At 39.7% G+C, this 14,072-nt stretch overlaps 1 protein-coding gene across 1 annotated transcript; it reads right to left on the reverse strand.

Annotated features, from left to right (window-relative positions):
- Positions 1 to 44: 44 nt before the first annotated feature.
- Positions 45 to 8,931, reverse strand: yif1a (Yip1 interacting factor homolog A (S. cerevisiae)). Its single transcript, XM_061788011.1, has 9 exons — positions 8,808 to 8,931; positions 8,446 to 8,498; positions 6,841 to 7,073; positions 5,479 to 5,583; positions 4,464 to 4,542; positions 3,194 to 3,251; positions 2,957 to 3,112; positions 1,445 to 1,538; positions 45 to 1,151 (listed from the first exon to the last, which is right to left on the reverse strand). Exons 2-9 carry the CDS (start codon positions 8,474 to 8,476, stop codon positions 993 to 995), a joined length of 915 nt encoding a protein of 304 aa, XP_061643995.1. The 5' UTR covers positions 8,477 to 8,498; positions 8,808 to 8,931; the 3' UTR covers positions 45 to 992.
- Positions 8,932 to 14,072: the final 5,141 nt, after the last annotated feature.

Genomic DNA, 14,072 nt, shown 5'->3' on the forward strand with positions numbered 1-14,072 from the left:
TTTCACATAAAACTACAGAGAAAACAAGGAATAGTCCACAAGAGCCCACAATTGACTACACAAAGCCGAATATATATTTATTTTGTTTCCTACAAAAATCCAAACATTGTCATGCTTTGTTATATTACAGATAAATAAAATCCAGAGTTGGAAATAATGGTGATGTGATCATCACGGAGGAGTTTATGGAAATCCGTTTCAGCATTTATTACACATGCTTGGTATCCAGCTTAAGGTCCATATACTAGTACAATGTTGTGAATCTTTTGGCCCTGTGGAGCCCTTTGAGACTCTTGTGATTGAGGGCTATACAAATAATCTTGCCGGTTCTCACAAGGAAGACAATTCAATGCATTAGCAGAACTAGTAGAGTGATTACTGTGTTTTACTAGAAACGTATTGTATTGTATTTATGTAATTAAACCTTTGTTGTAGTAGATGTGCCCTGTGAGTGCGAATGGTTGTTTGTTTGTGCCCTGCGATTGGCTGGCAACCAGTTCAGGGTATACCCCGCCTTCTGCCCGATGATAGCTGGGATAGGCTCCAGCACTCCCGCGACCCTTGTGAGGATAAGCGGCTCAGAAAATGGATGGATGGATAGTAGTACAAAGCCCAACCAGCAAGTAGACATGAGTCAGGCACCAATAGCCTCCTTATCAAGGATATGGAATAAATGCTCAAAATGGTTTCCATAGCAGCGAGTATTTGTTTGTGAACACTAGATGTGCAATCATGTACTTTTAGTTAAGGAGATGAATTGAATCCAATCCAAGCTTTCAATTTGGGAGCCCTTGTTTTAAAATAGTAAGGTGGCAGAAAATGAGCATGTCAAAATCACTGCACACTGTAATATTTTATGTTTCATAGAATTTGGTTAACTGAAGTACACAATTCCATTTTTACAACTGCACACATAAAGAAGAAGGCGAACGCGCAAACCGTCACACACGCCAAAGCACGTGGACCACCCAGCTCACGTAAACGCCTCACAGTCACCTGACCAGGTGAGAGGTTAACCAGTAAATGATGATCGGCTGAAAGACGGCGGTCGCCATGGTGATGTACATGCGCACTTGGGGTTTGGCACTGGAGCCCGTGGACATGGAGTCCGACGCTAGGGATGTGAGGATCTTCATTCTCAGGGAACGGACCTGCACATATTTCACGGTTAATGACACGCCCTCTTCATTAGGTACAACACCTGGATGGAAAGTGCTGACTACAGTGCTACCCTGACTTGCAAGCTTAATTCCTTTCATAACCAATCTTGTGTTAATACATTTACTGTAGGTGTGTCTAAAGCATGCGGGAGGAGTAAAACTATATGTAAAAAATATATATGGTAAGAGATAAGCGATCCGTGAAACTTGCAAATCTCATAAATTGGAGGACTAGTAAGTTAAAAGTGTCACTGTATTTGGACATGACAAAACTAAATACTTACAATGAAAAACATGAGGGCACAAGAGGACCAGGCAAGAGCCACAAAGTAGCCGTCGCTGCCAAACAGCAATCCACCTAGCACTGTGAAGATCATCCTGGAGCAAAAACATTGACATTTAGGAGCCGAGACAGGATCACACGGGCTTCTCGATTTAAAATGGTACCGCTGTTCTGAGATTTATGAACGGCGCGCATTTCTTTTCTTCTCTTTTCAAACGACGAACTAAGTTACCAAAACCGGCCAACGTTACTAGGCTTTACACGATCAGGATCTTTGGGGCCGATCACTGATCAGCAAGTTTAAAAAAAAAAAAGATAACCGATCACAAGATGGAGCAATGTGTCCATTTACAAGACTTGCTCATTTATTGTATAAACTTGTGTACTGTATACGGAGTACTTCAACCATCCATCCATTTTCTGTACCGCTTATCCTCACTAGGGTCGCGGGCGTGCTGGAGCCCATCCCAGCTCAAAATTATTCTCTAGCATTTTAGACAAAAGTTAAAACATCAATGACCTCCAGGGGGCATTCAAGGATTGGCCACTGACATATGTTTAGGTCAGATCAACATTAAAACATGACAGAAATAATTTGTGCTAACTTACTGTAATTAAATTACTTTATTGCAATTAAATTACTTTAATAAATACTGTTAATGACATGCTTACTCTAACTTTCTCACTGTCCCAGCTATATTGACGGGTGTTGTCTAGTTTGTGTCCTTTTGGCTTTTCCTTTTTTTTCCCCCCACGCTGCGTTGCTTGAACGCTGTGTTGCTTGCACGCGGCATGCTACTCCTTGCGTACATTCTTCAGGTGCTTGATCAAATTTGTGCTGAAGCCTTTAGATGACCCTCCCCACAACGTACTTCAGTTGTGCACAGACTGCAAATAATTTATGTGTTGTTTGTCTGAGACACCGCAAAATAGTCCCACACCGATGACGTGTTTTTTAACCGACAAGAGTGAAAAAAACTTTATTGGCCGTCAGATTAAGCCGAAAGGAAAATAAGAAGATAGTTACAGTACTGCGCCGCAAGACACGTGACAAGGCTAAAAATAAACTAGCTTTTGGATTCATACGTAACGGCGACGCAGAGTTAAATGTCTTGTGCGGAGCCGATTGATGACGTCATTGATCGGATCGGCGAATTATGACATGAAAGCCGATAAGCCTAAACTGCTAATTATCGGCCGATACCGATCACACCGATCAGATCGGAGTAAAGTCTAAACGTTACATATATGTAACATTACAGATCTTTGGAACCAAGCGGTGCTATTTCAAAACAAAATTCAAGCAAAGTACACGACGCAGTATTTCCGATAATTAAGAATTGAAACGGTAACACTAACTGTATAATTTTTTTTAATCACAGTTTATATGTAAACTGTACTGTAGAGGGTTTAATCACCGCAGCATAAACGAAACTGACATGAGCCGAAGACCCCTATATCGAGTCATTTCAGAGGATACACATTTACTATAGAATATTGCCATAACATTTACCCAACATATTTGTATCCACTGTAGGCGATGAGGTCGAAAGTGGACAGGTCGCTGTGTACCGTCAGCAAGTACAAACTGAGCAGCATCACCAACACCTCAATGATCACCCACACCAGGGCCGTGCTGGCACAGAGTCCGAGCACTTCTGGACTAAACCTTTATGTGGGGCACAACAGGTCAGTGAAAGTGTCAACACAGTCGAAGACGAGGAACAACAACAACAATAAAACTTCTTACCTTTTCTGAATGCCAAGTGCCATTCCGGCCAGTAAAATGTAGGTAATGAAAGCCATGGCTAGAAGAACAAAAAAAAAAAAGGGCAGTTCTCATTAAAACATTCCAAACGGGTTCTGGTGGCGGTTAAAAGTATGACATTTTACCCTGACGTCACACGTTCCTCAGGGCGGCATGAGACTGAACTTTATATTGTGCTTTACAACAATACGCAATTTCAATAAAACATTTTATGTAACCTGTGGCTAAAAAGTGAAGCGTGGAGAGTCTCTGTTGTGGAAATGCAAGAGTGCCGTTAAAAGAATGGGGCGATCATTGCCAACAGACACTAAAATATGTATACTCTCTCCTTTATTTCTTGCCTGATCCCTCTCTTTGTATTATCGTAATATAGCTACATTGGTCAGGGCAGTCTGCTTCATCCAATTCTGTCATGTTGTTTGTGGTCTAATAAAAAATAACCAGTACAGTGTATGCAGAGTTTCAAAACGTTTCCAAATAAGAACACCAAGGGTCGCAGTTTTTCCGTTGCGAGTTGGTATGTGTGCGCATCAGTAACTGACTGTTAACTTGTTTGCGATTATCCAATTCAGTCATGTTCAGCGGCGGCATTCAGTGTGTGGCGGGCCTTAGTCTTCTTCTCAAACACGTTAGTTTGAATTTGTGAAAAAGAAGTAAATGTCTATTCTACATGAGGTAAACTGCTTGGAAGAGGGAAATAATTAAAATTTCAACAGGTACATTGATTAAAAAATGAGACGCAGAAATTCAGACGTAGTTGACATGATTGAGGGACTGGCTATTTAATTCAGGATACAATACATGAAATGCCTTAACCTTGGTCATGATAGATGTAACCGGAGTACTAAAATAATTCACAAATAAGCCTAGCCTATTATTTGAGTGGTTCTTTTGGTAACTGATGCTGTTTGACCATGCTAGATGGTCTATTTACTTGTTATCTAACTAAAAGGACTACAATTGCTTGATCTTGTCTTTACTGTTATACTAATTAATGGCACAGACGTGCTCTTTTGACGCTGAAATGGATAGCATGGTTTAATCTACTCAGTTAGGCATTCACCCAAACTGAAACCACATTTGTTGGTGCAACCCCAAACAAGTTTTTGTCATGGTTTCAGTTTCAGATCACCAATAATGTTTTTGACAATCTCATTAGTAGCTGGCTGGATCTCTTCAGGTCTGAGGTAGTCACCCACATTCTGACACCCAGAAGCAACCCCACAACTTTTGTTCATTCAAGCTGGCTTACTTGGTATGTAAAGATCAGGTGCATTCACGTCTTGCCTTGGAGTCAGCGGAGTGTCCCGATGATAGCGAACCTCCCAATCCTAACAAGTGTCACCACATCAGTTTGAAACGTGAGGATACCTCATGAGATATACAGTGGTACCATGACTTAATAGAAAAATGTTTTGTGCTCAGGCCAAAGCCCTGTCTCACATAAAAGTATTGCTTTGGCACCGTTTTGGTGCCAAGGAACTACAGTGGTAGCTTGACTTAGGACTTGATGTGCCCAGTGAATAACATCAGGAGCTAGAGTCAGTCAGGTTGGTCGTTTACCACGTGATTAGTTCAGTGTTAGTCAGCTCCATGCTCCTTCCAAGCGATTTGTGTGTTTGGACTGTTTGTCCTGTTCAGTAAATGTCCAAAAGTGCATTGTGACTGTTGCTCTACTTTAATTTTCATTTCACTCGAGTGACGGGGTTTCTGAAGCTCGCTCACAATTAAAATTTTGCCTTGCAAAAAATAAATAAATCAAATAATAAAGCTCAACCAATCAACGGCTCGCAAATTGACAAACTCATAAGTTGGGGCACACGTTAAGTCAAGGTACCACTGTATATTGAAATAATAATGATCTTGTCTCCATTTATTCACAATTTTACTTAGTGTGAAAACATTCTGCCATGTAGTGTGAGAGCATTTAATGGTTCTGTCTGAAAAAGAGAGGTCTGAAAAAAATATACATTACTTTTAGTGAATAAATAAATTTCCTGACCAATTTATCGAAATTGGATAATTTCCCACGGCACAGTGGCAGTGTTTAGGAATCACTGCTTGAGACGGGCTCCAATTGTGTTAAATGATGCTCAGTGTGTTTTCACATGCACACGGTTTATGACAGCATTATTAAGATGTTCCTTACTTCCCATGCTCACTCAGAACAGATTAAGTGTGGAAATATCTCATTGGAGCTCGATAAGCAGTCAAAAACATGATAGTGTAGACGCTTCTCACAACTGATGAATGTGTTGTCTGATTACCTGATGCGTGTATGGGAACATGAGGATCATGAGTTTCTTGAGCACGTATCTGGTGTCCACGGCAAAGAAGTATTTCAGCTTGTTCACAGACATGAATCTGCTGATCTGAAAGGCACAAAGAAGGTGCAAACATTTTTCATTGTCAGATGTACTCGACCATCTGCCAAAGTCAACAAACGTGGCCGAGTCTGTCATTATTGACGTGGGTGGTAACTGGCCTCAAATTTGGGGTTGACACCCACCAAATGTTGTCGGACCAGTCAGACAGCACCAATTATATTTTGCTTAAGAGACATTCACAATCAACTGGTATATTCATTCAGTCATGATTTTCTCAAGACTCCTGTTATGTCATGGGTCAATAATACTAGTACTGCTGCTGGCCGCATTTATTTATTTTTTTAAATTTACCCTCCTGATATGTTGCAGGCCAAACTGAACCCTTAAAAATAAATAAATACATAAATAAATAAATAAACAAACAAACAAACATCGAGGGAAAAAAAGTTCTTTTTTTAAAATAGTGAATACTATTAATGCTGTCCTTATGTTTATTTTTCTTAACCCCCCTCTCATGTTGTGGGTCAAACCGACACCTAAAAAAAGTTTGCTTGGAGGATGCGACATCATTTTTTTCCTTTTTATTATACATTATAGCACACACACAAAATCAAGAAAATGTTTTAAAAGGGAGGATATTGTTACTACAGGTGCTAGCTTTGTTTTAATGAACTCTCCATATGTTATAAACAACCCATTCAAAAAATAACGTTAAATGTAGAATAACACTTTTATGATTTTAAAATATTCTCATTGAATAACGCTCATATGCTTGAGGGCAAGTTAACCAATTAAACAAACTCTGTTTTAAGTGTTTAAATAAAATGTAGGATACCTGCTACCCACTTAAAAAACATTTTTAAAATATTAAATGTGGCATAATGCAACTTCTGCTGCCCTCAGATTTGTTCTTTTTACTATACATTTTTATCTGCAAAATCTTTGCATATTCAATACCTCTCTTGTGCTACAGGTCAAATTGACCAATTAAAAAAAAAAAAAAAGAAAAAAAAAAGGATAATGCTATTACTGCTAGCCTAATTTATGTTTGTATTAACCCTCCTGATGTGTTGCAGGTCAAATGGACCCGTTAAAATAAATAAATAAACAATAATCGAGAAAAATGTCTGAGCTAATACTATTTCCGCAGGCCTCATTTTTGCTCTTTATTTGCACTATCGTCCATAGATATTTATAAAAAAAAATTGGTTCTAAAAGGCTGCAATGCGGGAAAAATTTATTTTCCAAAGAAAAACGCGTTGACTAAAAATAATTGAATATTTTTCCTATTTTGAATCTCACCTCTTTGTTCACCATGTCTTTGCCTTGGTTGGCCAAGGATGATCCGTACACGACTGCAGCGTTGGCCATCGGATCGGTGAACAAGTTGTTGACTCCCGCTTGCATGTCGTTTGGGGGCGCCGCCATGTTGTAGCCTGGAGTGTAGTAACCCTGAGTGTTCATCCCTGATGTGCTGGTGTCGTCAAAAAGCATGGACTCCCCACCCGTCGGGGTATCGCGACCCCTCTGTTTACCTGAGAAAACAAATATAGAGGTACCGTGAGCTTGTCCCGTGACCGAGCTCGTAACTCAATTTACCCGCATTATCAAATCAATTTTTTAAATGAAGTGAAATGCCATTAATCTGTTTTTAATAAAGAAAAACAGCACTGTAAAAACACAGTAAAAAGAAAATTTTAAGAAATATACTGATTTTATGAAGTGGAATTATGGCACGTACTGTAGTACCCCTGTGTTGGATTGTGACTTTAAGGCTTAGTGAATGAAATCTTTTAGCTAGAGTCGGGTTGGCCACTTAGTGTGCATGTGAGCATATGGGCATGAATTGTGGCCTACAGGAGCTCCTTGTGTATTTGTGTGTTTCATTGTTTGCCTTGTTCAATAAACAGCGACTGTGGCTCTCCTTTCTCACAATTTGTTTTTTCACTTCACTGGAGCGGTGGTGCATCTGAAGCTCACAACAAAATTTTTGGCTCACAACTCAAAGAAAAAAAAAGGAAATTGACTCAGCAATGGCTCGTAAAATCATTATTTTAGTATACATACTGTTTGTGACATCTTTATTTATATACTGGTCCTGTCAGATTTTACTAATTTAAAATACACTGCCCCTAAAAAAGTTAGTGATGCTGGGCTCCTGGGTGAAATTTCAGGGTGAACCTAAAATATACTATAACTTTTACACCTTTACAGTTGAACTTAATTTGACCTTCTCTCAACGTTTGACTCTCTAGTTGTTCAATGTACTTTTTGCACAACTTGCTATTCTCTAACAAGGAGCGGAACAGCAAAATCCACAACAGGAGTTTTAGCATGAGTGTTTGATGAATAATCCACTTATTACTTATTTCAGTGACTTTTCCAGTCTCTCTGTAGCAACCCACTAAAGACACTCAACATGCTGTTTGATGCCTTGCAATGGTGGGGTACTGCTGATTAATAATCAATAGTAAAGTGTCGTCTTGGTCTCATGATGTCAAAATGTGAACAGCATAATGAAGAGGACTGTTAAAACACCGAATTTCATTGAACCAGGACATTATTTGGTGCATTAATGGATCCAACACCTGTTGTGAATTTTGCTACTCAGCTCCTCGTTGTTCAATTCAATTGAGGCTCGTCCTGATATGTCACCCGAAAGCTGACTAGCTCTTAACTTCTTGTGAGTAGTGGCTCAGTAAAGGTTGGGGAAACACTGGCCAAAGTGGCTGGCTTGCGTCTGCAAGTGTACTAATGTTGTAGCTGATGTTAGTAGACATGCTTATGCTATGTCAACTGTTTCATGTTTAACGACCTATTTGGGGGTGATAACTGAGAATAGATGACAGATGACAAAAAAAAAAAGACTTATTTTGCGGAAATATTGGTGATTCACGTTCCACTTACTTGCTCGGTATCCGTGATGTGGCAAATCCATTGCAAATTCTTGCTGACGTTAGCTTCCAAAATAAAAGCAGTGACACATTAGCCAATGCACGCGAAAAATACATGTGCATATATACAAACCACAAAGCTCGTACGCTGCTAATTTTATTTTACTTGGGATGTCAAATCAGTAAAATTGTTATTGCGGTGTAATGCTAATGCTGTAGCTCTAAACTTTAACGCCCACTCCTCGTTAGCTGCTAAATTAATAGCAGTGAGGTTGTGACACAAAAGCTTTTAGCAGAATTATAAATGTCAGCTCCGAATTGTTAAAAAAATGCCGTAATAATTAATTAAAAATAAGACGAAGGAAAGAAACTTACCTAGCCTGCAAACGTTTGGTAGCTAGCTAGCTACGTGGCTTTGGATGGCCCCGCCCACTCTTTCCGATTGGTAGACGTCACGTTGTTCGCGTGGCAGTGCACGAACGCACGCACGCACGTACGTACATACGTACATACAGGTTTAGTTTAGTACTTCCGTGTTCACCCTGGCTTGTTTTTTGTTTTGGGGGGGGGGTGTCATTATCCTTTTACTTGTCATTCACCTATGTTTGTCTGTTTTCCTGAATGTGTCTTTGACATATCATGGAATAAAAATTAAGAAAAAAAAGATCTTCCACGTTCAAACCTCCCATCTGTTTTTGTGAACGAAGACACAATTACCGCATTAAATTATTCTAGATACATTAAAAATGTATTAGAGAACTTAATTTGATAACGTTAAGTCTATATCTCTCGCCACGCTGCACTATTTGCATATCTGTTGTTGACCAACACTGGCCACTCATGCCAGAGTACCATTTGCACCACTTGCACACTGATTGATGAGTATCTGCAACATTTGCACAATCAACATTGTCCCAGATTATCGCGCTACTAGTCACTTTAAACTCCATACACTCCTTGAAGTCTCGGCGCCCTTTGCACAATGGTCATTGCACCGGACTATTGCTATATTAGTCATTCAAATTGCTCTAAGTGCTAGAGGACTCTGCATCTTTTTGCACAATTGTCAAAAAAAAAATAATACCGGCATTACCACATAACTAGCAACCCTTTATTGCTCAGTGACTGTTTTTCTCAATGTCTTTATGTCTCAAAAGTGTTCTCTGTCAATTGACTGTCAGTTGTCGTACTAGAGCGGTTCAAACTGCCGGAAGACAAATTGCTTGTGTGTTTTTTGGACATACTTGGCAAAATAAAGATGATTCTGATTCTGATGTCTTTTGTGGAACCACGTTGTGACGTCAGTAACAACCGTCCATTCATTGTAATGATAGTCAATTTGCATCTGTGATATAATAATAATAATAATAGTAATAGTAATAATAATAATATGTATTATTATTACTGTATTACTGTATTTTATTCCTGTATTCAAGTCCATTAGATTGTGTGGGTGTACCTAATGCGGTGTCTAGTACAGATGCATTGTATAGATAGGTGTCATAATCAAGGCCCGGGGGCCAGATTAGGCCCCCCACATCATTTTACCTGACCCGCGAAAGCAAATCATGTGCATCAACTTCAGGTTTCTTTCTAAAATACCAAAATTGCAAATTGAGCGTCAAAATGTTACCATTTGAGCATTTTTGTTACCAGTCCCCCTTCTAAAATAGAATGAATAATAGTTCAACAAAAGGTTTTTACTGGCTTCTGATTTCAAAACTAGTTATCCATCAATTTTTTTTGTGTATGTGTGATAATAAGAGGGCGGCATGGTGGTCGACTGGTTAGCACATCTGCCTCACAGTTCTGAGGACAAGTGTTCAAATCCCGGTCCCGCCTGTGTGGAGTTTGCATGTTCTCCCCGTGCCTGCGTGGGTTTTCTACGGGTACGCCAGTTTCCTCCCACATCCCAATGACATGCGTGGTAGGTTAATTGAATACTCTAAATTGCCTGTAGGTGTGAATGTGAGTGCGAATGGTTGGTAGTTTATTTGTATGTGCTCTGCGATTGGCTGGCGACCAGTTTGGGGTGTACCCCGCCTCTCGCCCGAAGATTGCCGGGATAGGCTCCACCACGCCCGCGACCCTAGTGAGGATAAGCGGAACGGAAGAATGAATGAATGAATGAATGAATGAATAATAATAAGAGGCGATTATACATACAGTACATATGGGTTCAGAGCCATAACAGCCCACCCAGAGAATCAATAACTACGATGTGGCCTGTGACAAACATGAGTTTGAATTTAAAACCTTTACTTTTTATTGTGACATACAAAAATAATAAATTATAATGTGATTGTTGTATTTAAAACATTTACCCTGAACAGCATCATGTTTACAGTGGGTCCAAATGAAAGTGTAATTTTGACAATAATTCATATAGTCTTTTGTTTGGACCCCAGTAATATTTTACACATTTGTTTTATTATGTTATCATAGTTGTCATGTTATTAGGCAAAGTACAATCTCCAGACACCCAATGCCTGCCTGGGACATTCAGTGCTGTCCTGGGGCAGGCTTGTTTTCGAAACTTCTTTGTAAGATATCCATGTTATATATCTACATTCACCCATGTTATTTACAACTACAAAACCAAATAGGTTTAATGGTAGATGGCATCAGTTTACTGTTACTCCCCGTGTGTGCGCGCGCATGTATGTGTGTGTGTGTGTGTGTGTGTGTGTGTGTGGGTGTTGTATGGGATGTGTGTGGGTGGGTTCCCTTGTATGAGTAATCGAATAAATATGGTGAATTTCGGGTGAGTAAATTGCAATGGAATCCCTAACTTCCTTCACTTTTGGAGGGAAAGTGAGCAGATCAAAATCCACTGAAATACTCATCCATGATCTCAATCCAGTAGAAGAACATAAAACATACACTCGGACCAAATTGTTTGACTAGTAAGACAACTACATATTACTAGTGAGGCAAAACTGCACTATTTGACATATGTGGGCTACTAGTCCTATTAGTGAAGTGCTCCATGCCAACTACATGTTACTGAAAGACAATTCAGCCCATGAGTAGAATGACAAGGGCACACTAGTAGACCAAGTGTGTCTTACCAGTAATGTTTTTCACTCCTGCATTCCACGATGTCTGCACACTAGTATGACAACTTTGGCGGACTAGTAGGACAACCATATTTTATTAGTAAGGCAAAACTGTGCACCAGTTGACATCTGTGCACTACTAGTACTACTAGTGAAGTGCAAGATGTTAACTAGTAAAACTTTATAATGTCACTAGTTGTACTAGTAGCAGGATGTCAACCATTTCAGTTTTGCCTCACTAGTAACATTCAGTTGTCCTACTAATATGCCAAAGTTGTCAACCACTGAGGAAAAAGACTGTACTAGTACATGGCCCTTAGGCTGGATATCAAGGATTCTTCATAAGAAGGCTACTAGTGCGTGACTAGTGTTATTAGTGCAGCACAGTAATTTAGTAGTAAGGTTTAATTGCGTACTAGTAGGCCAAAAGTGGAAGTTGTAGTGGGAAAAAAACATTGCTTATAAGACACAGTTGATCTGATCCCGCACCTGTAGCCACTATACTAGTCACGTTAATTATCTTCCTAATGAGGCTAAAGAGCGTACTAGTACATGGACATAAAGCTAGATATTGAATAAATGTTGAAAATCGTTTTATGAAAAGCCATTTGAGCATTTTTTCAATATCCTTGATGAGTAGGCTACTCGTGTGTGACACAGGCCTAGTAGTGTTACTAGTGCAGCACCGTAGTTTACTAGTAAGGTTTAATTGCGTACTAGTCGGCCAAAAGTGGCAAGTAGCGAGTTGAGCTAATTGGGTGAAAAGGTCACATGTCCTGGCATGTAAAATGAGGAGACATGGCGCATGTCATCATCACATACCAGCAGCTTGAGTCATGTGACACTCGCCTTTAGCACACACTGATGGCATACCCTAGGAAAACACCCACTTCCTGTAAATGTATCCTCATTATTACGGGGTGGTGTTCTGAAACGGGACACTTGACAGTAAAACGGATCAATGAGCACCCCGTCAGTGCCTGTACAAAGTCTGTGTACTGTTGACTGTTGACTTTAACACTCACGTGACCACACAGAGACTCATGCTGTAATACAGTACAGACAATGCACTTTCTATTTGCCTCTGTTCCTTCACGAGTAATTCTCAGCCTGGACAAGTATCAGTTATACTCTCATTTGGTACGTGGTCCTTTAGTGGGGACTTACCTGACTCAGTCCTATTCTTAATACCACATTATCACCTCACAATTACAGAAACCATACCAAATCACAGTGATACCTTGTGATACGAGTGACCTCACTTTGGGGTTTTTGAGTCATTTTTACTTGCTTTGACCTCTGAGTGCAAATTTGAGATATGAGTGCTGTATGGTGGCAATGAGCCCAGCTCACTTCACAACAAGCAGCAGTTTGACCAAAAGTGAAAGGCTTCAAGCCGTTTAATGCCGCTGCCGGTTGAACTAAACATCAAACTAAACATCAATTACATGTTGTGTATTGTAAACAACCGCATGGCTTTGCCTTAGGAACGGCCGCTTAGCTTAATGCTAAAATATAATGGAAAATGCCGTTGACATGCTAGTGGTTAGCATCGATAGTTGCGGCTTTAGAATCCTATAAGCAACAGATGTTTTTATGTAAACAGTGGAGCAACACATGTAGAAAGATAGTATAACAATACACACAGCCACAGACGTATTGTTTCTAACTCATTCAGTAGTATTAGTAGTAGTAGTAGAAGAGGCACAACAGAAAGAGCAGAACAGTGAAATTAATTGCAGCATTAAATCATGATGTAAACTGTTTAGTTATTTGTATTCTCTTGAATTGTGCTACTACTCTATATGTTTTGTAAAGTATTATATTTTAGAGTGCTGTTTTCATGATTAAAAAAACACATTAACACTGTTTTTGTTTGTTTGTTTGTTTGGTTGGTTTTGGCTGGGGTGGGAACAGATTATTGTCATTTCCATTCATTTCAACTGGGAAAGATGATTTGATATACAAGTGTTTTGAGTTACAAGCATGGCTACTGAATGAATTAAACTTACCACAGTATTAATGTATGCAGACTGCTACAGATGTGTTTTGCGAGTCCCACTTGACTGTAACAAGTTTTGCTCTGACCAACCAATTCGAAGACAGAAAAATGCTGACATCATCAAGCGCTAGCGCTCTGGCCTTGTGAGGACAAATTTGAAATATAACTGCCTAAAGAAACAGTTTAATTGTAAATATAGTTGCTGTTCCATGGGCCAGCACTACTGATTGTGAAGGCCCTGGGCGGATTAGATAAACATGGCAACAGATTGAGAATGAAATCTGATTGGACAAAAACAACAACAACAACATCCACATGCTTGTACTGGAAGCAAAAGAGCCAAGAGAAATGCTACTACTGTTGGGAATAAGTTAAATTTCATGGATTTAATATAAGAATGGTTATAACCGGCCACCAGTGATCAGCAGTAACATGAGACGCTGGTGCAGCAGTCAACAGCCAGGACAACTCAGCCCCGTGCCGGGAACTCTGCGTGTCCTCTGGGGAACCGCAAACTCAGCAGCTGTTGTGACAGTAAGTACAGTAAGCTTATTGAATTCACAGCATATAGCGTTTCCT

The sequence above is a fragment of the Phyllopteryx taeniolatus genome, chromosome 10 (assembly GCF_024500385.1).
Source record: "Phyllopteryx taeniolatus isolate TA_2022b chromosome 10, UOR_Ptae_1.2, whole genome shotgun sequence".
In the NCBI taxonomy this organism is placed as follows: Eukaryota; Metazoa; Chordata; class Actinopteri; order Syngnathiformes; family Syngnathidae; genus Phyllopteryx; species Phyllopteryx taeniolatus.

Excerpts from the sequence above, each read along its gene's own strand:
- yif1a (XM_061788011.1), bottom strand. The coding sequence starts at position 8,476 with ATGGATTTGCCACATCACGGATACCGAGCAA. Across the intron at positions 7,074-8,445 it reads ACATCACGGATACCGAGCAA|GTAAACAGAGGGGTCGCGAT; the intron begins GTAAGTGGAACG and ends TTGTTTTCTCAG. Across the intron at positions 3,113-3,193 it reads GCACTTGGCATTCAGAAAAG|GTTTAGTCCAGAAGTGCTCG; the intron begins GTAAGAAGTTTT and ends CCCCACATAAAG.